General features: G+C 36.8%; 2 protein-coding genes across 6 annotated transcripts in view; one reads left to right on the forward strand and one right to left on the reverse strand.

Annotated features, from left to right (window-relative positions):
• LSM5 (LSM5 homolog, U6 small nuclear RNA and mRNA degradation associated) overlaps nt 1-26175 on the reverse strand; it is a 756742-nt gene that overhangs the window by 206524 nt on the left and 524043 nt on the right. The gene's annotated exons all lie outside the window — the stretch shown is intronic.
• BBS9 (Bardet-Biedl syndrome 9) overlaps nt 1-26175 on the forward strand; it is a 308542-nt gene that overhangs the window by 26492 nt on the left and 255875 nt on the right. For all 5 annotated transcript variants that reach the window (XM_050915804.1, XM_050915803.1, XM_050915806.1 and 2 more), the window contains 4 exons: nt 7021-7195; nt 11719-11803; nt 13554-13737; nt 14776-14905. In XM_050915804.1, coding sequence (XP_050771761.1) covers nt 7021-7195; nt 11719-11803; nt 13554-13737; nt 14776-14905 — 574 coding nt within the window. The remainder of the gene's footprint in view (nt 1-7020; nt 7196-11718; nt 11804-13553; nt 13738-14775; nt 14906-26175) is intronic.

Here is a 26175-nt window from a genome sequence, read left to right on the forward strand (position 1 = left end):
ATTGTATATTTTAGACAAACTTAAACCCTAAATGTTGTGGTCAGAAGCTGTCTAAAAGATAGCTTTCTTACTACCATCAGTATAACCAGAAGTACCTGACATTTAATTCTGTTACAAAATATATAAGACTTCTGTGTTAGTAAGGGCATTCACTTTACAATTAAATGTCTTTTATGATACATCAAGCAATATGTAGAACTTTTCAAAACAGTAGAACAGCAACATGGCAAAAATTTAAACAATTACTGTTATAGTTTTTTGGTGACTTCAATTATTTTATGCACCATTTTAATTTTTTGGGTTTTTTTTCTGTTTTTTCTGTATCTTTCTAAGGAAGAAATGATGAAAAATAAGAAGCCTTAAACAAAGTACAAATGTGTTCTACTGTGCCTTTAAAAATTTTTCAAGCTGTTATCTGTAATCTTTTTGTCTATAGGTTTCAGGTACTAGGGAGCTCCAGTGAAGCTAGACATTGAAAGTTAAGGTCTTTAGGGACCTCTTCTGATTGCTGTGACCTTTCAAAGATAATTGAGTGGCGTTGCAATGACATCAGCCAGCTCCCTCAGCACTTGTGGGTGCATCACATCAAGCCCTATGAACTTAAGTTTACTTCGTTTAAATATTCCCTAACCAGACCCCCTTCCACTGAGGGTAAGTTGTCCTTTGCTCAGACTTTCTCTGTGGTCTCAGGGGCCTGGGATTCCTCAAGACCAGTCTTACTAGTAAAGATGGAGGCAAAGAAAGTATCGAGCTCCTTGACTTTTTTGTGCCCTTTATCACTATGGATGTCTGTGTATTTGTGGAATCCTTTTTTGTTGCCTTCCACATCCCTTGCCAGATTCAACTCAGCTGGGCTATTGCTTTCCTAACCCTGTCCCTGAATGATTATACAGTATCTCTGTATTCCTCCTAGGTCATGGGCCACTGCTTCTACCTCTTCTACACTTTATTTTTATGTCAGTGTAGTCAGGAGCTCCTTATTTATCCTCGTAGGTGTCTTGCTGCCTGCCTTTGCTTGACTCCCTGCTTGTTGAGATAGACTGTTCTTGAACTTAGAGGTGATCTTTGAATATTCAGCCAGCTCTCTTGGACCCCTTTTCTCTCCAGGGCCATATCGCATTAGATACTCCTAGGCAGATCCCTGCAGAGGCTAAAGTCTGCTTTCCTGAAGTCTAGGGCTGTGGTCCTGTTTTATGCCCTGCTCATTCCTCTTATGCTCCTGAACTTATCCTGATCATCCTCCTGACCATCTCATAGTTGCTGTAGCCAAGGCTGTACCCCAGCCTTCACATCCTTCCTTGCCTGTAAGTATCAGGTCCAGCAGAGCACTTCTCATGTTTGGCTCATCAGTCACCTCAGTTGGGAAGTTTTTGTCAATGTGTTACAGAAACCTCCTAGATTTCTTCTGCCCTGCTGTTGTCCTTACAGATATCAGGGTGGTTCAAGTCCCCCATGAGGACCAGAGCCACCAAATGTGAGGCGTCTGCCAGTTGTCTGAAGAGTGCCTCATCTACCTCTTCCTGATCAGGTGGCCTGTGGCAGACCCTCGTATTGGTCTGCTCAATAATCCTGACCCATGAGCTCTTGACTGGCTCATCACCTGTCCCCAGGCAGAACTCCATGCATTCTGGGTGCTCTCTTGCTAAAAAGGGCAACTCCCCATCACCATCCTGGCCTGCCCTTCCTAAAGGGCCTGGATGCATCCGTTTTAGCACTCCAGTCATGTGAGCTAGCCCACTATGTCTCTCTGATCCCAATGAGGTTGTAGCCCTATAACTGCACACACACTTCCAGTTCCTCCTGTTTTTCCCCATACTGTGTGCATTACTGTAGAGGCATTTCAGTGAGGCACTCAAAAAGGCCATGAGAGCTTTCTCCATAAGGCTGCTGTTCCATGGGCACTTCCTTACTTGGATTCCTGTGCTTGAGGTGATTCCCCTTCAGCCCTGTTTTGTTGATTGCTATGTCCCTTTGGTTCATATCATCCTGGGGCCTTTTGCTTGCCTACCCCATCTACCATTCCCTCAACTGATTGTTGTAAAATCTCTCCCTCCCCTGTCATTCCTAGTTTAAAGTTGGCAAGCCTGTTAGCAAAGATACTTTTGCTGGCTTTAGTCAGAGGATCGTGTCTCTTCCAAACACCTGTCAATCCTCAGAGGGTCACATGGTCATAAAACAAATTTCTGCTGCGGCTACCTGCTGTGCAACCAATTGTTGGCCCACAACATACATCCAGTCTTCCTCATGCCCTTCCCCTTCCTAAGCAGGATCAAGGAGGAAAACCACTTGGGCCCTCATGCCCTTAACCATCACCCTCAGAGCCATGTCACACTTGATACTTTCCAGGTCACCCCTGGCAGTTGCTAAGCTTGTGTGGAGTTATTTATGTGGGGTGATGACTCACTCATCTGAAACTTTTTTAAAAAATTACAAATTCAGGATGGTATCCTACTATCAGCTTAACAGCCATCAGATAAGTACCAGATCTGGCCTGGGAGTGGGGAGGAACTATGTGACCTGAGCAAGGGGAGCTGGAGGCCCAGAGGGAAAGAGGTGAGCAGGACTGCTCCTGCCAGCAGTAGCAAAGCATTAGATTGGTTTTTCTCATTTGTCTACTCACAGCCTTAGTGTGCTTCAAGTGATACTCTTTGAACTTGTATAGTTGCTACAATTCTTTTATGAATCCATTCTTTTTCTTTTTTTATTTACACTAATAATACTTGATAGTGTGAACTGTTAGTGATGAAAAGCAGGACATTCAGAACTGTAGACACCTTAATATTAAATAACTTTCAAATTCACATATGCATCTTGCTTTATTTTTTAATTGAAACATATAAGGCACTTATTTATAGATCACTCTCACTAATTTCTGAATTGTATGTTAGTAAAGTCATTGCAGTGTTCTTGACTAGTACTTCAGAGACTGAGTATAAGCAGCAAACGAAATGTTCATTCTGACTATGATCAGTAGTCGCTGTAACCTCTTGAATACTACATATTTCAGGTGCAGAATGTCAGCTACAAGTTATGAATAAATCAAACAATTCTGGAATCTGTCCTGTGAAGAATATTGTTGTGGTTTAACCCCAGCTGGCAACTAAGCACCACACAGCCGCTCGCTCACTCCCACCTGGTGGGATGGGGGAGAGAATCAGAAGAGTAAAAGTGAGAAAACTCGTGGGTTGAGATAAAGAGAGTTTAATAGGTAAAGCAAAGCCGCGTACGCAAGCAAAACAAGGAATTCATTCACCACTTCCCATCGACAGGCAGGTGTTCAGCCATCTCCAGGAAAGCAGGGCTCCATCATGCCTAACGGTTACTTGGGAAGACAAATGCCATCACTCCAAATGTGTCCCCCCCTTCCTTCTTCTTCCCCCGGCTTTATAAGCTGAGCATGACATCATATGGTATGGAATATCCCTTTGGTCAGTTGGGGTCAGCTGTCCCAGCTGCATCCCCTCCCAACTTCCTGTGCACCCCCAGCCTAATCACTGGTGGGGTGGTGTGAGAAGCAGAGGAGGCCTTGACTCTGTAAGCACTGTTCAGCAATAAGGAAAACATCCCTGTGTTATCAACACTGTTTTCAGCACAAATCCAAAACATAGCCCCATACTAGCTACTATGAAGAAAATTAACTCTATTCTAGCCAAAACCAGCACAAATATTTAAGAGGGCAAATGATTATTAAAGACTTAATAAAGCTGCTTTATACAAATAATTTCAGAGGAAACATACTAGTTATGCATATATACCCACCCCTCTTAAATGTGCATATCTAATGTGTTTGTATACTGTAGAATATGTTTCTAATTTTATAAACAATAAATTCTAAGATTGAACAGATGCCCTAGACCCTGCTTTGTAATTTAAAAAGTCTGTGTAGAAAATCCTGGGAAAATCATAGCTCTAAAACAATTGGTCTGTTTAGAAAATGCTTTTGGAGATCTATGTCAAACCCATAATTCTCTCAAAAATGATTGCATTTAGTCACAGGAAACACTTCTTCATTGACTTTTGCTGTTAACAGAGGTAAAGAGTTTTTTCCTAGAAGATTGTATGACTTTAATCTGCACATAGAAGAGGAAACACTTAAAATGTGTCAAGTTTCCAGTGTAGTGGTACAAACTTCAGAATGTTATAGATTAAACTTGTGAGACTTAATTCATCAAATTGAAGTTGCTAGTGACAAGTGGTCACTGGTTTAATGAGCTGCTATAAAGATGATATATTTAAATTTTCTCACTTGCAGTAGTAGAAGAAAACCAAAGATATATTGGTTTGACTTCAGTATCAGGCAAAATCTCAGTCTGACTACTTTTGAACAGTATTTTAACTATCTCCACGTTGAATTGCTTTTGTATAACATGTTAATTTATTAGTATGGATTCTGACATTTTTCAGCTTAGGAAGATGAGTTTTCATTGTTTCTCAGCTAAGTTTCTTTTTGAAGCCACCAAGGCTTCTTGGTTAATGGAGTACTTCTCTCATGTTTAGTAAGGAATAAAGGATTTTTCTGATGTTGAATAAAATTCTTTTCTATATTTTAATTTATTAATTTGTCAGTTGGAAATGCTATTACTACCTTGCTAAAGCAAAATTTAAGTGTTTGATATTGTCAGTTAATGTTATCCCTCAAAATGTATGCACTTTAGGATTTTTCAAACACACAAACACAACAAAAATCCACTAAATAAGAATGACCTTTAAGGTTTTCAGAAAAGGTCTATGTAGAACATAAGGGAAGAAACAGGTGTTGTGATTATGTACTTGAAATGCCATCAGTGTTCCTGAAATTACACTGTTGAAATTGTTTTGCAGTTCTATCTATATAATCATTGGTGTGAAGGATTGAAGTATTTTAACTTTTTCACTAGACTGAAAGATTGAACTTTGCCTCTACCAAATGAACAACATGAATTGCACTTTCAGATGTCCTTCCTATCAAATGGTTGATATTTGCAACAGGGTTTATAGAACATTGTGGTTTAACCCCAGCCGGCAGCTAAGCACCAGGCAGCCGCTCGCTCACTGCCCCCCCACCCCTGAGATGGGGGAGAGAATCAGGAAAAAAAAAAACCTCGTGAGTTGGGATAAAGACAGTTTAATAGGACAGAAAGGAATGAAAAACAATGATAATGATAATAATAATATGACAATAGTAATAGTAAAAGAATTAAACTATACAAAGCAAGTGGTGCACAATGCAATTGCTCACCACTCGTTGACCGATGCCCAGTGAGTTCCCGAGGCGCGATCCCCCCTCCCAGCCAGCTCCCCCAGTTTATATACTGGGCGTGATGTCATATGGTATGGAATAGCTCTTTGGCCAGTTTGGGTCAGCTGTCCTGGCGGTGTCCCCTCCCAGCTTCTTGTGCCCCTCCAGCCTTCTTGCTGGCTGGGCACAAGAAGCTGAAAAATCCTTGACTTAGTATAAACACTACTTAGCAACAACTAAAACCATCAGTGTGTTATCACCATTCTTTTCCTACTAAATCCAAAGCACAGCACTATACCAGCTACTAGGAAGAAAATTAACTCTGTCCTAGCCGAAACCAGGACAAACATGTAGTGAATTATATGCAGAATCTGGAAAGAAGGATGGGAGAACTTGATTTTTAGAAAATGGGAACATCTGAAAAAGGGATGAGGGAGGGCAAGTGGAAAGGACCCAGCTGTTTTACCTTCGTTTCGTTTTTTTTCTGTTCTTACCCTAAGCTAAATTTTTATTGTATGTTTTAATCACAAGGACAAGTAACATGATGTACTGCTGACCTATTACACTACTATTTATTTTTAGGTAGTTAAGTTTCTATGAAGAATCACAGTGGAAATGAACACTGTTTTGCACTGTACTTTACATTTTTTGCTTTTTCAGATACTGAATCTCTCTTTGAACTTTGTTACCTTTATCTAAGTGTAAGAGTGAAGTTTTAGTCTACTTTTGTTTTGCTTCACCTTCCTATGTTAGAAAACAGTTCTTAAAGGATTGAGGATGGAGTTTAGTGAACAGACAATTTGTTTGGGTCCTCCATGCATATAGAATAATTCCTGAGACACAACAGAGTATTTTAATGGAGGTGAATAGACATTTTGAACTACAAGTATTTCATGTTGTGTTTGCAAGATAGGGGCTTATCTCTGAAGTGAGGAGAGATACTTCTATCAGCTTCAGAAGATGTTAGTCTTACTGGTATAGCTCTCTTTGAATGCATGCGAAATATTGTTTGTTTGAATTGTTACCCTTGCGTATGAAATGCAAACTGCATCATCAACTTCTGATCTCAGAAGTCTTCCAAATGAGACTTTGAATTTAGATTGGTGTACTTGAGGCATGACAGGTCACGTCTTAAGTCATGTCTTGAGGCTGCTGAATAATGGGCGAGGCTTGAAGTAATTTACTCCAAGCTGAATTTTTTTATTTGATTTTTTTTTTTAGTCTTGTTGGTAACATGGAGTGGGCCTGTTTTGTTTTTTTCTTTCCTTAAAGACAGAAAATGTGAATGCAAAGTGTGGAAAACATTACCATTGTATTATTTTCACAACAGTACATATTTGTAGGACTTTCTGTTTTGTTGCTTAAGTAGACTTGAAAGAGTAGAATAGGTTATTTTTAAACCACAGTTGTTATGAATGTTTGTAAGGTATAGAGGCATTTAAGAACCAGAATAATTTGGGGGTTTGGGAGTATTGAAACATTTCTTTAAAGTGAAATTTTAATAGTTATATCTTTAGGAATTTTGGTTTGAAATAAAATGTCTAACTCTTTTTTTGCTCTTAATATTTTCTGAATGTTATTCCCTAAAAACTCTAGTTTGTTTATTTTAGTAAGTAAGCTTTTTATTGAGATTGGAATATTTAGTGTTCTTCCTCATAGTAAACACTCATGTAAATCAAAATGAATCTTATATTTGGGATTACTTATGAGTACAGTTTTAATTTACTAAAAATTTTAGGATTAAAACTGTATAAATAACATTGCTCTGTTTCCTTTGTATTTCTTTCTTTTGCTTTTGTTAGGTCGAGATTTGATATGCATACAGTCCATGGATGGGATGCTCATGTTGTTTGAACAGGAAAGCTATGCTTTTGGCCGTTTTTTACCTGGTTTTCTTCTGCCTGGTCCCTTGACGTACAGCTCTCGGACAGATTCTTTCATTACAGTGTCTTCTTGTCAACAGGTTGAGAGTTACAAGTATGTGTTCATGTTCAGTAATTGTAGCATATTTTGATGCTATCATTTAGTACGTAAACAAATTAAAAGTAATCATGTCTAATTTTTATTGCCTTTACTAATATTGTATTCCAAAGCAGGTGACAGGTAGTTGCAGGTAAGAAGAAAAATAAAATGTTGTATGTTGTTAATTACTGTCTCTGTACAGTCGTAGAAGAAAGCATACTGTGTGTCCCGAGGACTTTATGGTCCTATTTTATTTGTATAAATGTGTTAAATTTACTAGCTTATCAAGGCACATCATGTTGTCCTGCAAGTGCCAGATTTTTCTCTGCTTCAGTTCAGTCTAATCTGTGCTTTCAGCGTTGTCTGCACTATACTGCTTGAGCAAGATGTTCCTTCCAGTTGTTTCAATGGGATTTTTATTTTGATGCAAATAGGTGTTAGTCTGATGAATCTGTTCAGTTTTCAGAGGAGATTGAGACAGGGCTTTGGCATTTGTGATTGTAGGATCCTCTCAAAGGAATGAGGGCTGGTGGGGAGCGATGGAATCCACCTGACAAAGTGGCAGAGGAGGCTTATTAACCTCCTTGACTGATAGACTGAGGGATAGGTGCTAAATCCAGCATGTAAGTGATGGTATAGGGTATAAGGGTCAAGTGCACAGAGGGATGCTTTCATAATACCTTAGAGGAAGTGGGATGAGTGGGGACCCATATTAAGTGCGTATTTACAAACACCTACAGCCTTGGCAACAAAGAGGAGGAATTAGAAGTTGTGTGTGCAGTTAGAGATGTGACAGGGTAGCTTGCATGACTAAGGTGCTGTAAGTGATGACTTTAGGCCCTTAAGGAAGAAAAGACAGACAAGGGGGGGGATTTGTGTTCACCATGGAGGTCCAGCTTGAATACATGGGGCGCTCTTACGGAACCACCATGTTGAGAGTTCATCAAGCATCCATCTGTTTAGAATCAGATGGATGCTTGAGGAAGGGGATGTTGTGGTGGATGTCTGCTATGAAGCCTTTTTAAACAAGAAGTTTCCCAATTCCAGGCCTTTGTTCTCACGGAGGACTAATGTCTGCTGGGAGGGCAACATAATGGACTTCAGCAATGTGGAACGTTTCTGAGGTGCATTAGGGAAAACTTTTTTGATGCAGGTGCTAGACAGCCTGTCTAGGGAAGATGCTTTACTGAATCCACAACTCAGAAAGAAGAAAGAAATGTTTGGAGAAGTAATAGTCAGCATCTGCTGTTGAGTGTTGCAGACATTGGCTGCAGTGACCATGAGATGATTTCAAGAGAACAGACTTGGGCTTGTTCAAGGAACTGGTAGGCAGGATCCTGTGAGAGGCTGCCCTGAAAGACAAAAGGGCTCAGGAGAGCTGGTGAATCTTCATGGATAACCTTCTCAAAGGCCAAGAACAATCCATTTTGATGTTCAAGAAAATAAGAAGCAGCAGAAGGCAGCTTGACTGTACAGGTAGCTCCTGACTGAGTTCAAATGGAAAAAAGGAAATGTATGAGATGGAAGTTAATATGGACTACTAAGGAGGAATGTAAAACATCACATGGGCATGCAGGGGATGGGATTGAGAAGATATGAGCTTGGTTAAAACTTCTATTGGCAGAGGGTCTGAAGAACAAGGACTTCCACAGATACCTCAGATGTAAAAAGGTAGATCCAGGAAATTGACCCACTACTGAACAGGTTGGGCAACTTTGACAAAGGTGTGAAAAGACCAAGGAACTTAATGCTTGCTTTGCCTCATCCTTTCTCCGTTAAAACTGACAAGGTCTGCTCTTAGGCTTTTTGAATCTCTGTGCCTAGCAGTAAATTGGGGTGGGGTGGTGTTTTGGGGCAGAGCTACTACCCATGATTAAAAAAGAACTGAAAAATGGTTTAAAAAGTGGCAGAGCTGTCAGGCTTACAGAGTAGTAGTTGTCCACAGTTCTAACTAGCAGCCAAAGATAAGTGATGTTCCTCAGGAGCTGGTACTGGAGCCAGTATTTCTTTAACATCTTCGTCCTGGACAATAGGACAGAATGCATGTCATGAAATTCAAGGATGATGCCAAATTGTAGGAAGTGGCTAATATAAAGAGGGTGGGGCTACCATTCAGAGGAATCTTATCAAGCTGGAGGAATGGACTGACAAGTACCTTAAGGATTTTTTCAGAGGTAATCATATTAAAGAAAATAAGAATGCCACTTTTTATAGATTATGCCTTGGGAATCTAATCTGGGGAATGTTAATCTAACACAATGCTTTGTCACACCACCCTGCTCTATCACCTGAATTTCTCAAGCAATACTCTTTTTATTATGCTGCTTAAGCTTGATCAGATGGTTTTTAGATTCTGGATATTGCATAAGCAGATTATAGCCATCGTGTATTGTTTTCTTAATACAGGAGAAGATAGATGTGTTGCAAGTAAAAGTAATTTAATAGAAAATCCATCTTTTCCCTAAGAAATAAATTAGAATATAATTTATTAATATTGGTAAGGAATAAAGAACTATTTTTTCTTTAAAATGAGTATCTCGTGTTTTCATTATGGTTAGATTCTTGACTTTTACAACAAACGTGGCTAAAATTTTTCCTCAGTCCGTCGCTGATTCACAAGTGTGCTGTCTTTATTGTAGGAAGGTGTAGTTTTAAAGGAATTCTTCACTTGGTTATTGGTCTTTAGTGCCAAGTGTTAAGACACTGTGGTACTAATCTCTAGTGTGTCTGAACTATTAGGACATTAGAATAGAGTTAAGTAATCCTTCTAAAGTGAAGGAAATAGACATGGTAAGGAGAGAAGAGGTTATTTTTATGGTATTAACCATGTTTTTTTCTTACTATAGTAAATGAAAAATATAGCAGTTCTATCTAGTGTTTTTAGCAGAACAAGTTGCCAAATTTCAAATTATCCATCTTCCTATAGCTCATGCAGATCAATGCCTTCTTTTGAAAGCAATAATTCCTATGTTGATTCTGAATTCTTTCAAGATCTAAAAGCAAAATGCCTCTTACTTAAATGATTGTATACGTGTGATAGCTGAATTGAAAGTTTGTGTTGGTTGTCTGTGGCTTGAGTTTTTTGTGATGAAAGACTTGTATGCAGGTGGTTGATACTTAAACGTCAATACATATTGCTGTTCAATGGGAGCTTAGTTTGAAAACTATGTATTAGTCCCTGATTAGTTAATAAAATGATAATGTGCTAGCCAAGATGTCGATAAAATATGGTGAAAAGAGAAAAATTTATTAGGTCAGAATCTGCAACTTCCCTTATAAATGTGTTAAACTGAAAAAGGGAAGTGAATTTATTCGTATAGAGGACACTTAAAGACATGATAATTGTACTAAAAGCAGCTTATTTAGTATTTTTAACTAGGTCGTAACATTCACCTTAAGCAATTAAATTTCTTACTCCAAGTACATAGTTTACTTCTGTAAGTAAAATAAGTTTAGAAACTAAAATCCTTCAGTAGCAAGCACCACAATACATGCATCTGGAATGTGAGGGCTGCTGGTGTCATCATTTTAAATCTATAACTTTGACAATATACAAAAACACACTTTTATTTGTTAGACTTGAATTGGAACATTCAGAATTGTGTTGGTTTGAGCTTAGGAGCTGATGGTACTCCATGACTTCCAGAATTGAATGCTATCTTTTGGATAAGTTTTTTGTAGGGTGTTTTTTTGTGGTTTGTTTCACTTTTGTAGGAAAGTTAAGTATTTTACAGATTACCTAATGTGCATACATGGGAAACAGGGTAGTTCAGTAAGTTAGGACACAAGCACAAATTCAGGAAAGAAATAGTTACAGAACAGTCAGAGGACACTGTTTGAACATTGAGAATTGCATAGGTGTAAATGAGGACAGATAGATGTGCGGAGCTTTTATGGCAGTTGACATCTTTTGTTCTAATGTCTTCATTGCCAATTTTTCTTTGTTGGTTGGCAGTTACAAAATAATAAAACCCTAAACTCACAAATCTCCTGTGTTTTGTGAGGTGTGCCACCTACTGGTGCCAGTTTACTGTTGTCTCTTGGATTGGAACCACTTAGTTTACTTAAAGGATGTGCTTGAGAGTGTAACTATTAGATATAGCAGATTGTATTTCAGGGTAGTTTAGGAGGTTTTTTTTTAAAGCTTAATAAGAGCAAAAAAAGTTTATTTTTTTATTAGAATCCTATTTTCACAATTTGAAAATATGTTGGTTTCTTGCTTCTGTCTTTGTGGTCTAGATTTCTATCCTCTAATATATTTAGCTGTTGAATTTATTTTAACACCAGATAAAATCTGAATAGAAATGTTTGTTTTAATTTCTGCCTTTACACTTAGCTTTTATCCTACAGTGATATTTATCTTAACATCTTTGCTGATGATACATGTATTGCAGTAGGCTTTCTAAAAATCCTTTTAGACTCTGCTTTTACTGTGTATGTGTACTTATGATAATTATATTTTATTTTTTACTTAATGTAAGGGTATTAACTACAAAGATATATTTTGGTTTTTTACTTTTTTTAACTTCCTATAACAGATACCAAGTGCTGGCATTTGCGACAGATGCTGATGAAAGACAAGAAACAGAACAGCAAAAACTTAGTTCTGGAAAAAGACTTGCGGTAAAACCTGTTTATTTTACATAACCTGTATGGTACACTGCATACATCTAAGTAACGAATGGAAACATTGTCTGCTGACAAAGGACCTGATCCAATTGCCATTAAAGGCAATGGAAAGACTCCAGTAGATTTCTATTAAGATTTCTTTGGGCCTCAGTTGTGTGAGGTTGGGCCTTAAAACTCATTGTTGTTCTAAGGAGAAAAAAAGAGAGAACTGTGTACTGGAAATAACTATGTCTAAGGCAGTCTTTGTAATACAGAACCTAAACTGTAGTAAAATAGATAAATAGGTACACCTGAAATATTGCTCTTGTTTTTAATTTGTCTATTTGTGACTTTGTATTGGACTTACAAAATTAACCTTATTCTACTTGGGGAATCCTTTGTACTTAAGAGAAAACTCAGCAGTGAAAAATGTTTCCATAAATAGTCAGTATCCTGGACACTCTTTGTCAAAAACCTGTGGATTCAATGGTCTTCAGGAGGTCCCTGTGACTAAGTTGTTTAATATTTGAGCTGCCTCCTCTTAAAAGGAAGATAATTTTGTTCTCTCTGGTCCTGCAGTAGAATTGCTTGTCTGCTAAATATACTGCATAAAATGCTAGATTCAGCATATATCAGGTATGACAGTAAAATATTGGGAAAGCATCTTCCTTCTAGTGGCTAATCATAGAATTTTTTCAAACTGTAAGTCAGTCAGAATCCTACATCTTGAATTAGGAGAAGACATAGTTTTTAAATAAGAAAGTTGGAAGCTTCATCAGATATGTTGCAAAATAAATACATTTTTTTTTAATCTGAGAAGTATACATGGAGACAAATGTAATAAGCTTGGCTTTTTTTTCCCTTTGACTTTTAAGATGGCACTTCCAGGTTCATATATCAGATATGTCAGTATGTTTACTAACACATTCTATGTTCTTTAAGCAAAATGATTGATACTGTTCATATAGGAAGTGCTGACAGTTGAACTTTGATATTTTTTTACTGCAGAAATTCTGATTTTCTGTTTAACCAGCTTGGCAGCAGTCAAAAGCAATTTTTGCGTGTGTGAATTAGTTGAAATTTCTCAGAGGAGCTGAAGTAACAAACCAATGAAATGTACCAATAAGCAGTAGTATTGTTTAAAGATGTAAGGATATAGGCAAGGCAGGATTTGTAAGTAGTTGCTTATTATATCAATGTATGTAGTTGGAAAAGTAGACAAGCTATGACATACACAAACATTCTTCAGATTGAAGGGTGTACATTAGTGACTGCAAGCATGAATATTGGCTTACACACCTAAAGCTTTGTCTATTTTCCCATTTACTTGTATTGGTAGAATAAGTTATCACCTTTTGCTCTCTAACCGTGCCCTTAATATCTAAGGGCGTGTACAGAGGCAGATTTCAATGATTCTAATACTCTGTTCATGGATTTAATAGTTGAAGTATAAAGCATTTTCATTTTGAATGGAATGTGTATTTTAAAATTTAAACATACTTAAGTGAACTGCATAGCCATCAATTCATGACTATCTCAAAAAGTGGATCTTTTTGCTGCTTTACTCACAATAAGGAAAGTTATAAGTTACCAGCTGCCTTCAAAATAAGAGGATAATTCTCCTTCAAAAAAAGACTTTTTGATTTTGCTTTTCTATCTATGTTAATGATATTCATGTAACTTGATGAGTTCTGAGCCTTCTCTAAGTTTTGTCTTTAATATGCAGCTGTCAACTGATCTCTGGAGCATGTTTTTTCTTTTGAAGGTGGATTGGGTTTTAAATATCGGAGAGCAAGCACTGGATATATGCGTTGTCTCCTTTAATCAGGCAGTTTCTTCTGTTTTCGTGCTTGGTGAGAGAAACTTCTTTTGCCTTAAGGATAATGGGCAAATTCGATTCATGAAAAAGCTTGATTACAGTCCGAGTTGCTTCATTCCTTATTGTTCAGGTTTGTAAAAGGAAAATTCAACTTAACTTTAGCTTGGTTACTTTTACAGCTAAGATTCACCCCCCCCCCCCCCCCCCCCCCCCCCCGAATAAATATATTTTTCTGAATACGCTGTTGATTTGTAGAAAATCTGTGGGATCAGAGCTCTCTTTTTGGATGAAGCAGGTTTCTTTTCCAATGTTACTTAGTGTGAAGTGTCATAATTTTTAGAATCTAAATAGATATTTTCTCGTCACCAAACTGAGCTACTTGTCTAGTCTTTGAGTAAGTTTGCCCAGGCTACCAAAGCAACAAACATGGAAGAATGAGAGATTTTGGAAGAGTAAACTAGTGTTTGAGGACCTTCTGTCATTTACTGATAGTTAAAAAAAAATCAAGTAAAGTTTACTGTTAGAAGATGAAACTAACTTATTACATTTTGTGGGAGCAACTTGGTTGGATGTCACTATAGAACTACAGATTCTTAATACCTATTCTATATTAATGTTTCAAAAACTATCTGATAAATTTTTGACACAATGTCTTATTTGAGACTTAAAATATCATTTTAGACTTTATAAATATGATCTTAACAATCTTCACATTTTATGCTTTCTGATTTAAATTATACTATAAATAAACCCTATAAATGCATACACCTTTAATCAGTATTCACAAGTCAATGAATTAATGAAGAGTATAAGTAGCTGATACTTAACCAATGTGTATTTTGTCATATCTATCCTGGTATGCCAACATGGCAATTATGAGTCTTTGTTCATCATGTTTTAAATTACCAAACATTGCTGGCTAGAACCTTGGAAAGTTGTGGCATGTGTTGCGTAGTATGCAATTGAAATTGGTATCCATAATTAATCACATATGTCCTTGGTTATTGTCAGTGTAACTTTCATAACTTTTGACACTTTAATTATATTAAATTCATTTATAACAAGTAATGGCTTAAAAGGAAGAAATAGTGTAATGATATAAGCCTCAAAGAAAAGTACTGGCTTTTGAAAATCTTTCGTCCTAAAACTGTTTTTATATCTTTAACAGTGAAAGAAGGAACAATAAACACTCTAATTGGAAACCATAGTAAAATGTTGAATGTTTATCAAGATGTTACACTGAAATGGGCCACACAACTTCCCCACATTCCTGTATCGGTAAAAGTAGCGAATTTACAGTAAGTAACTTGTTAAAGTTTACTTTTTTCAGATTCATTTCCCGTTGTGAAATTTGCTTCTAGATCCTAACAAACAGTTCTGAGGTATGTAACAAATAAGGTGACTTGTAAAAGGAAAATTCAAAGTTGTTTTTCTTTGTTTTGTGAAATATTCATTTCATTAATGGGCATACTGTTAATTCTAGATGAATACTAGAATCGCTGTACTGTGCTTTAGATTTTCTGTTTTTCTTGAGTGAAGGTAGAACCTGAGGTCTCATACCCCCAGTAGAGTAGTTTCTTCTTTAAAAGAATGCAAAGTGAAGCTTTGCAATCTGGTAAGATCCTTCCCTGAGACAAGAAAATAGGGTATCTCACTGAAAATCTGTTCTTCATTAGGCATTTAAGAGCATATGAATTCCACAGATGATTTGTTGGAACAGATTATTAAACTCCAATGTTAAAATGTGGAAATTAAGGAACTGTTTAAATTGCTGAGGATTGCACTGCAACAGACCAAAACTTTTTGTAAAATATGCATAAGACAGGTCAGGGAAAAACTGGTTGGGCAGGGGATCGAGCGCAGAGAAATTATGACATTGATAGCTTATGCTGAGTCTGTCACTGAAATAAGCAAACTACAGAAAAGTTCAGCTAGTGTTTTTACAATCCAGTTTATGTCTGTACTGTGTGCCACCAGAGCTGTGGTGGGTGCTGGCTGCCCAGTGCCTGTGACCACACGGCATGCAGTAGGCGTGTCCTTGTCAGGCAGATTACTTCTGATCCCCAGCAGGCTTGTGGCTGCTGTGCCAACATACTCTGGATTATTGAATGCTTGATCGTAAGTCATGTGTTTTATCTCGTAACAAATGAAAATGCAACATCTGACTAACTAGCTTTACTGGGTTGTGCAGAATAATCTGAGGGATGTTTGTGTTTCGTTTGGTACTAATGGTTACCTAATGATTTTTTTTATATAATTTATAATTTAAACTTTTTTAGATTCTCTGGAAAGAGTTGTGCTGACTTTCATCCAACAGGTCTTACAAGTAAAATACAATGAATAGTCTCAGTGGGCCAGCTAGTATAAACCAAAAGTTAATTATGCAGGACATGACAGTACAGCTTTTGAAGTTTGGAAGAAATGTTTGTGTCAGAAAAAAATTTGAAAAAGGCATTGATTTTTACAACAACAGATTGTACTAACATTTGTACATACAGTTATTTGTTTGGAAACTCATAGTATTGAACCATCTGTTTCAATAATGCCTCTAAGAAGTTTATGCAGATTCTGCCTGTTCCATGTGAACTTTAACGCTCAGTAGTTTGATCTTAGTGAGAATTTTGAGTGCCTACTCATTTGTCCCAGATCATTTTGCTAGTTAGATTGAGAATTCCCACAAATCTACTAATGCTAAGGTTTGGTTTGGGGTTTTCTTCTGTAGAGAGTGGAGAGACAGCAATCTAGTTGCACAAACCTCTTTATACAGGTACTGATAAATGAAGGAACGTCTGCGTGTCTGGACCCAATGGCCTGAAAGGCACGGAGAAGTCTAAGGCATATGTGTTTCAGAGCTATGCTTCTGTCTTTTCTATTTAAAAATGTGGTATGCTTGTACTTCTTTCTGACATTAAAAATAAAGATGAGCCAAACAGCAAAAACTGTAGTAAAGCTTATAGAGGTAGTAATTTGGCTTAAACAAAACATATGTTGGGTTTTTTAAAAATAATTTGAAAGGGAATTCTTTGTGAGTCAATGTGATAATGATTTTCTAATACTCCACTCGAGAAGCCTCAGTCTCAGCTGGGGCCTCTAGGCACTACTGTAACATAAATAATATTCAGTACTTTAATAAGCATAAAGTTGTTAATCCTACACTGCTGAGAGATTGAAGTGCCTTAAATATGACGTATGTCAATTAATTACTTTCACATCCTTTCCACTTTTATTGCAATAATACTTAAAAGTAAATGGAGTGTTCTGAAAGCCGTTGTCTCTACAGATCATATATGTTCGTCTGTATTTTCTTGTTGGCATAATGTCTGTTACTCCTAATGTATGGCTCTGGCTTGCTGGATAGGAAAAGCATTATTAGAAACTATTTTATGTAAATCCCTTGGGGCAGGGGTAGTGATTGCCTCTATCCTATAGTCTTGATAGTCTACTTTAAGATCAACTGCTCAAGTGCTTTGGAGAATTCCAGCTAAGTAACTTGCGTTTCTAGTGTGTGCCCCTCCTTATTCTTTATGAATTGATTTTTTTCCTCTTACAGTAATGTGAAACGTAGTATTTCCCTGTTGCAATACCAGTATGTAAATAATGATAATAACACACTAAAACATTTGAGATTAAATTCCAGCATAAACTGCATGATTTCCATCACATTTTCAGAAAAGGAAAGGAAAGGCAAGGAAAAATAGAATCAAAGATAAGTGGTTACTTATAACAACTTTAGTGAGCTGTATCTGCACTCTAAAAGTGATATATTTTTAAGCTGTTGAACTACACTTTTTTGCCTTCTGTTAAAACCTGAATGTTCTCTGTCAGGAAGTTGAAAATCTCCTACAAAGCTTGTGATCAGAAACTTGAACTACAGGCAAAAATTTGAGAGTTTGTCTTATTCTGGGTTTTACCTGAAGATCTCTATAACTATGATCACTGAACCGGAAGTTCAGTTCTAATCATTGTTATAGAAGTTTGTCCCTTATTTTGTTAGAAGTTTATATTCTGTTAATGTTTAGTAGTTACTAACTGTTTATGACATTGTTTTAATGTCAAAGGGACTCCTACATGCTTAACAATGCCTGGATTGCTTCAGAGTTATAACCACTTACATTGACAATTTGGATTACTTTAAACTGCTTAGGACTTTGTCTCAGCACAAATTCATCTTTCCATTGATAAGCCTACTTGGACAGTTACATTTTTGCATGCCCTGCATTGTCATCCTTAAAGTTATGGCTGTGCAAAAGCATTCTCACTGAAGCTGAAACTCTTGAAGAAAATGGTTTAGGTGTTCTGCCCGAGTTGATTAAAAAACCCCAAGCAAACCCCAAAAAACCAACAAAAAACCCCTTCTAGAGTGGTTTGAAGAGAAACTGTCCATATGCTGCAGTTAGAACAGCTAAATCTGGGAAGTTACACAAAGGAATTACAAGAATTGCTACTTCCCTCAAATTTTCAGTGTTGAAATGGTAATTGTGAGCAGCAGTGTTTGCTTGGTATCTGCCATAATTATATAAATGTCTTCTTAGCATTGACTTCAAAGTCCATTCCCTTTTTTCTTGCCCTTTGGTTTCCATTTTTCTGTTTCATCACAGACCTCTTTTCTAAGACCTTCCTTGTACCTCCACATCTCCTTTGCAAAGGAAATTTCATGAGCAGTATTTCTTATGTTTATAGATTATCAATTCTATGAATTTGTCACTTTTTGATGCTTCTTGAGACGTGTTAGATTTTTTTTTTCTCTCTCCCGCCCTCATGATTCAGGTAATTGTGTGGGGAACAAACCCATAGGAATGTGGTTCCTACATAGAGTTCCTGTTAGCTAAAGTGCCTCATATGAAAGTCTTTTTTTTCCTATTGGCAGGGATTTGAGCCTGTAAAGGCAAGTGACTTAATACTCGCCCACCAAGAAGGTGGGTTATGTTTGTCTGAATCATCTGAAATAACTTGTTCAGAAAGTAGCAGAGTCACTTTTTAAGGGCCTATCACAAGTCGTATTTGTTTTTCTGTGCCTGAATTATGCTGTCTCTGTATGCTTGACCATAAAAGGTCCTTCGAGTAGATTAAAATACTTAGACAACTACTTTTCCATTTATTTGACGCTAACTCACTTGGCAAAGCTGTTCCTAAGAGTACCATGTTTTAATGGCTGATTGATTGCACTAAGTATTACTCTGACCTGGCTGGCCTGAAACTAGAACATTATGTTAAGGTGCATTCAGTCTGAAGCAAAATAGCTCGTGTTGCTAGCCTCAGGGATGTTTCCATCACAAACACCTGAATTGCCACTGTGGGTGGAGTTAAAACCACATAGATAGAGCATTATAGCTTCGATGTAGTCTCAGGAAAGGGATTTCTGTTTTGATCACTTCCAAGTTACAAACCTGTCCTTGCAATAGGAAAGCATGAAGCCTTTAAATCAGGGACTTTGTTTCTTCTGAACATTTTTAAAGTTCACTAGTCTTAATTTTACTACTTGGTTTTGTTTGTATGCAGCCTTCACGTTATATCTGATAAGCCTGTGAATGCTAAAAGGTAGCCTGACCTTTTTCTTTTAAACTGAAATGCACTGCAAACTTCCTCAAATACCTCTTTTTTCAATTCAGTATTTCATGATGTCTCTGATTTTGGTTCTTTGTGTTTTCAGCTATCCATCAAGAAATTAAGTGTGGTGGTATCTATATGGCAAAAAAATGTTGATTTCATGTGGAATTTATCAGCAGGCACAGTTCTAACAGTAAACCAGCCATCTCTCAGGGTTTAGGGGATGTTTTGTGGGAAAGGTACTTCTTCCCTCTCTACTTAGTCTATTGGGACTCTTACTACTTTAGGCACCAGTTTATCAGTGAACTTCACGTTTAAATGAAGGATATTTTCACCTTCAGCCACAGTGGAATTTGATTAGAAATACCCAAAAGAAAAAACTTCAGAGCCACCTGTAGTGCTTGTCTATAGGTAATTGGATGCTTTGCATACGTAGTGCCTCTTGCTTTTAGGAACTACATCTGGGAATTAGAATACGGGAACCAACTTTCGTTTGTGAGCATTTATATGTACTACTATATTTGTGAGCAAAAGGACTGGTCTTCATGGAAGAAAGATTCTTGAAGCAAATAAGCCACAAAATTATGTGTATGCCTTGTAAAATGTGAAGTTTCTTTTATTACAAGGGGTTGACAGGTATGGACAAGTTGGTGAAAGTTACTAGAATATTTGCTTTTGCTTTCATTTATTTGACAGATAAATATCATTTTACTTGATAATGGAACAGCATGTTTTCTGAAGAGGAAATATAAAGCAGTCTGGAAAGGTTTTTTGTGCAGAAGTAATTTATCATCTTTAAAGAATAAGAATTTCTGAGTTTCTTAAAATATTAAATTTCCAGAACTCAACTTTTTAGCTTGAGTTAAGCTAGTAAATAGATTTTTCATTATATGAGATGGGGAAAAAATAATTTTCTTTTTTAAACAAAAATAACTATTGAAAATCCAGGAAATAAAAGTAGACTTTATATGTTCAAGATGGCAAGCAGGGCTACTTAGTAAGCTTTATCCACACTTCAGCTCTTTATGAACTTCAAATCTGCCTATGTTTATACTGAAGAATGATCCCATAAAAATATCATGGAGTTCCATGTCTTCACCACTGACAGTTTGCAGTCAAAAAATGATTTTTTTTCTGCTAATTGCTAGCACTACAACTGACTATGGTATTTGAAATTTACTTAGGTAATTTTTTGTTATTGCTTCTCCAAGTATGATCGCTGCAGGCTTGACTATAGGGGTCATGCCTGAACTCCTAACATCAGTGTTGTGAAGCACCAGCCCATTAAGACTGTATCACATAGTAATGTATTTATCAGTCATCTATTAAAGCCAGCTACCCATAAGCTATTGGTGTTCATGTTTTGACTTATGCTGTTACGTATTTGATTATGGATTCTACTGAATTAGAGACTTCAAGTAATAAATTTAAAGTTGCATTGTGTTGGCTGAGATGCAGGAAATACTGCAGCTTACTGAATCACTTCAAAGTTACTGAATTAAGATGCTATAGTAGTGTCCAATTTTCGTACTACTTGTAAGACAAAATAAAGTAATTCAGTAGGTCTAAAATTTCTAATGTTGTTCTTGTATGAGTCCTTCTTCCCCTTGCAGAAATAATAAAGAAGCAGAGACTATTTGACTAATGAAGGTACTGTAAATTAATTTTCTATGTGATCATGTTAATTAGTGTTTGAATATTTGTATTGTCCCATGTGGTGCTGATAGCTATGGCTACTGCACTTTCCTGTCCCTTGGAAAATCCCCACTTGTGTTACGGTTACACAGGTGCATTACAAGAGTATTTTACAATAAAAGTTTACAATATTTTTAAATACTTACAAGTTAGTTTTGGAGACAGTGACTTCTAATTTACTGAAGCAATAGTCTCTTGCTGTGTGCTAAGTTATCATTTTACTCCTAGCTCCTTCTTTCCTTTTTTCTTGCATCTTTCCTCATAAAAGCATGTGTAACATGCGTAACAGATGAGTAGTGTAAAAAGATGTGTACAGTGTTGTTTAGTTATCTAGTAATTTCCAGCCTGTTTTGCTTGAAGGTAGTGATTTCTTGCTACCTGTCTTTGACTTTTCTGTTTTGCCATATACTACTACAGGCATGTGGCATTCATTCTTTATAACCAGAGGTGACCACTTAAGGATACTTACAGGTCAAAGTGAGAACGTTTTTTGGCTTGATCATCTGATGTGCCACCTTTGAACTCTCAGTGGTGTTGTTGGCCTTGGCTATTTGAGGACCATATGAGCAACAATGAATGCCTGCAAAAAAATTCTGGATGCTTTAACCCTAGGTTCAATAGAATACGTGAGGAAGGCTTGGGTGGTTTTTATGGCCGAGTAGCTTACTGTGTATTCCGGTACTCTGTTCCTGTCCAGTCTCTCCCCATTAGTCTGCAGCTTGACTGCAAGGCTGAGAAGTATTGCTCTGTGACTCTGACCAATAGAGATTGTCCCTACACCACCTCCAGTGCACTTTAAGCATAAGCCAAGTGATATGTGCTGCTGCACTTCAGGATTGCTAATCAGTCTGCATTTTGAAGGGACACACTACTGAAAGAGACATTTATTGTGTTTATTGCATTTAAAAACAATCCCGTCTTTACCCCAACACCAAACAATTAAGAGTTTTACAGTTATTGGAGCATACATCCATGGAGAAAATAACTTTTTTGCCTTCTAGAAAAATGTTTAATACAATACTCCTGTTGGATTTTCTGATTTGTTAGTATTTCATAATATTAGAATGACTAGTAAATGTGTGGTTTGTATACTGATTTGTCTATTGAGGTATAAAGTCCCTGAAGACTGTTGTTCACTGGCTTCACAGAACCAAGACTTGTCTTCTGTATATGAGTAATAGCTTGAGCCTGACATAGTTAACATGCTTGTAACTTCATGGCACTTTATCAGAATGAGTTTATATATAAAGTCTCTGATTCAGCAACCTGTCTCCATAAAGAAGAGAACATAAGTTAGTGTTTAAATTCTTTCTTTTGACACAGCATTAATTCCCAGATTTGAACTCTCGTGTAGCCCAACAGACTGATCAGTTTAAATGAGATATGTGAATCAAAAGATTGGAGTTCAGAATTCTGGTGTATAGCCATTGGTTGAAAATGTGCTTTATGAAGTTTTAGCTTCCAATATTTTTTTAAAGAAAATTAAAATCTGCAATCAATTTACAAGTGAGAAAATATTGGTCTGGTCCAAATACGAACTTGAAATTAAAACTTGTTCTCTGGCACAGAATCATAGTACATTGGGTGGTTAGGTGAATGTACTTTGTGTAGCTGGGCTCTCCAAACAGTAGAAAGGCAACAGGAACTGAATTTAACTGGAAAAAATATGAAGAAATATTGTAGTTGAATTAAGTATATAAGGTGTAAAAGTGCAATCACATATAGGGTGATAGTGGGTGGAGTCAAAATAAAACCCCTCTCACTGAATTTTTTAGCTATCCAGATGCTTGAAAATACTTTGTTCTTCATTCCAGCCCATCTGTTATTCCTTATTATGACTGACATCACCACAGCTACCACAACTGTTAAAGAATCACCATATAAAAATGGCAAAACTTACATATAAAACCAGCAAAACTTAGCACTTATTACACGGTTTTATGGAAAGAAAACTGCAGGAATCAAACTTTATAGTTTGTTGAAAGATTTCTCCTTTTTCTGTATAGTGGTACTGTAATAGAAGCAGTGCCAGCTATGACGCACAGTATGAACTGTTCAGTTATATACATGTGTATATATATAAATTTTTATTTGAGTGTTCTGTAGGAATATTGCCTGATCCGAGAAGTTAAATGCAGACAATTCTAGAATCTTTCTACTTAAACATAGTTGCATTTTAAAGAAATGTTTTTAAGAAAAAAAAAAAATTGCATTTATTTTTCATCACTAAATTGCCACTGGATTGTCAAGAGATGGCAGTACAAATATTACCCTTTTAAAGGTCTTTTGAGGAGCTAATTTTAATGTGTGTGGCTTAGCCACAAAATATGAATGTGATTGTATTTCTTTTACCTTAGTAGGATTCTGATCCTGCAAAAGACATAGATGTGCCAAATACGATGTCCAGCATATACTGTGATTTTCTAGCAAATTAGTTTCAAATGGTATTTACTGTATGATATTAAGCATATACCCATATTGCCAGTTCTCCTAATTTTATTGCATGTCACTTACTTGCTTTTTCAAAAAGCCTGCTTTTTACAGTCATACGGTTTTCTAAGGGTTTCAACTTACTTTAGAATAACACTTAAAATATTCCTACCCTCATGGTTCTAGAGAAAGCCTTAAAAGTGGAAAATCTAACTGCTCAAGAACAAGAAGGCAAGTAACTCACCCTCTAGTATTTAAAATAAAATACTTGCTTTTAAACAAATAGCATGGGGTTTTTTGGCTAACCTGCAATTTCTGTGTGCCTGTTCATGTTGAGACAGAGTGGAATATAACTGTATCAGGTTCTGAACTCAGTCTTGGAGTTGGGTATTGAGCAGTAGGCTGGAGTTCATGGATGTATTGTGACACTTGCTCTGCCCATGGAAGTGCTAGACATCTTGTTTGAAAAACAGTTATGAACAGCCTAAGGCTGTTGATTTTGAAGGTCTTGATTATTATGCTATTAACATGAAAGACATTTTTTCACACAAGGACCAGCAGGTGGGACATTTATGTTAAGCTATGGAGATGAGAGCACAGCCACTCTGGCAGTGCAAAGTGCCAGAGGTGCTTTTAAAGAGCAGCTTTGCTCTTTACAAGACAGCGTGAAGGGACAATGATAAGTATTGTTAAAAGTAATAGCGTATGCGCTTTTTCCTGCCTGAAATGCTGGTGAATTTTGAAGCTTGCAGGCACATCATTGTCAAAGTGTGAGGAGAAAGAGATGGAAATTAATTTAAGTGTTTTTAAAGTTAAGTAATTATTCAATCCTTTCAGAATAAATCTGTGGTAAAGACACATCATGGTTATTCTTGTTAGCCTATTTGTAGTCTGTGGGTAGTCTAATTTTCCTTGTGTACTGTCTATTATTAGTTTGTATGAAGCCAACAGTTAACAATAAGCTTTATCTAAAACAATAAACTTACTAGAGTGTAGATTTTATCAGTATGACACCTTGCATCTCTTTATTGTTGGAAGCAAAGATGCTAGGGGCCTCTCCAGCTTGCCTGGAGTGAAATGACTCGAACCACTATCTTGAAGTAGGAGAGGAGAAGGTTTAGATGAAGGATAAACTTTTGAGGCCCTCCAGATCGTATATTCACAATGCCATAGCTGCTACCTTTTGGTATAGCCTTTGAGCCTTTGGAAGCTGCTATATACCTGTCTGCCGGTGAGGGAGTCTGGCCTTGAAACAGATTTTAGACTTCAGGCGAAGGAGGTGCAAATGAAGGAATATGTACTTCTTGATGTAGCTCTGAGGGGGAATGAAGCATGGAGATGTTTTAGGTGTGTCACAGTTGGTCTTAATTTCTTTGTTACTGCTAACACTGGTACTGTCATAAATGAAGTCACAATGTAATTTCTCTTGTTTCTTATTATTTGGAGCTCTGACTTAGAGGCTGCACTCTTATTTAAAGGAATCAGGTTTTCTTATCAGTCCTCACATTCATTTTCAATTCAGATAGTGCAGCTAAGTGTCTTAGATATGGAACTGTGATAATAAGAAAAGCAATGTGGAAGTTATGAACTTTTCCTTGAATATATTATACTTCAGAGCTCTTTACCTTTTTTTGCCTAAAGCACGATCATATATTTCTGGAGACCTGTGTCATCACTCTGAATATTCTGTTTTTATTCTACTTTGTGACAAATACTAATTTTAGTTTAAATCTGCATTTTGTATAGCTGGCTACTTTATTTTTTAATAAAACCTTCACTGTTTTTGAAATAGTTTTGATTTTATATTTAAAACAACAAGAAACTAAGTTGGTTAATCCTTCAGATAAAAATTAATTTTATATGTAATTTGTAGCATGAGCTTAAATCGCGTGTCTAGCCTGCTGATACCAGTATGTGTGTTCCCTGTCTGAAGGAACCAGAAGATGATGTCGTGCATGGATGTCTGTCCCTCTGCATGCATTGTTAAATCTTAACGTGTTAAGATTCCCTTACATTTAAACTGTCACGCTGGTATACTAACCCTGTTAAAAAAAAGCAAACCTGCTTCATTTAATGCGATATGGTAGCTTTTAGGGCTCTCCTGTACAAAAGCTGTGCTGCTTGGCTTGGCCTCACAAGCCTTGTTGTGCTGCCCCGCAGGTGGCAGTAGTGGTCTGGCAGAAAAGACCCCGACCCAAACTTTTGTGAGTAGTGTTTGTTTTTAACTTGGCAGTAAAAATAAAAACAACTAATTTTCATTGCTTTTTTCATTTTGTTGTTTGGTGGAAGATGCTCCTTTTTATTTGGTCGCTGGGTGGCCTTTGGCCTTTTAGGCAAAGAGTCCCTTTCAAAGAGAAAACAACGCAAGCTGAAGACTTGTCTGAATTTGTTGTGCAGTAAGGCACTAGTTTGCTGTTTTGCTGTGTGGTGTCACCATGTAAAGGTGCTAGTGAAAATGTCTTCACTCCCAAGTAGAGAGTGAAAGTACTCTATGAGACCTGGAAGCTGGAGAATCCTTCAGGCATTCAAAATGGTAACACTGGCCAAATTCAGGTTTTATTCAGTTCTTGACTCTCAGTGGCTTTTAGTGCTTATAAGAGGGGATAGGTGTTAACCTGTTGTTCTAGTCATAACTTCTCTTTTTTTTAACTGCTTTTCCACTGGTTATCAAGATGAAATCATGTTTCATTTCCCTCTTACATGTATTTCATAATTTTTTTAACTAGATTTGTCTGGCATTCTGATAAGATCAGCAATCCTAAACTATCACACAAATGGGACAGATGAAAAATGCTTTTCTGTAAAGCAACAGCGCAAATTATTTACCACTTAATGATATTCAATATAATTACATATTGTTAAAAAATTATAGTTGAACACTATATTTACATTATAT

Source organism: Gymnogyps californianus, chromosome 2 (genome assembly GCF_018139145.2).
Source record: "Gymnogyps californianus isolate 813 chromosome 2, ASM1813914v2, whole genome shotgun sequence".
In the NCBI taxonomy this organism is placed as follows: domain Eukaryota; kingdom Metazoa; phylum Chordata; class Aves; order Accipitriformes; family Cathartidae; genus Gymnogyps; species Gymnogyps californianus.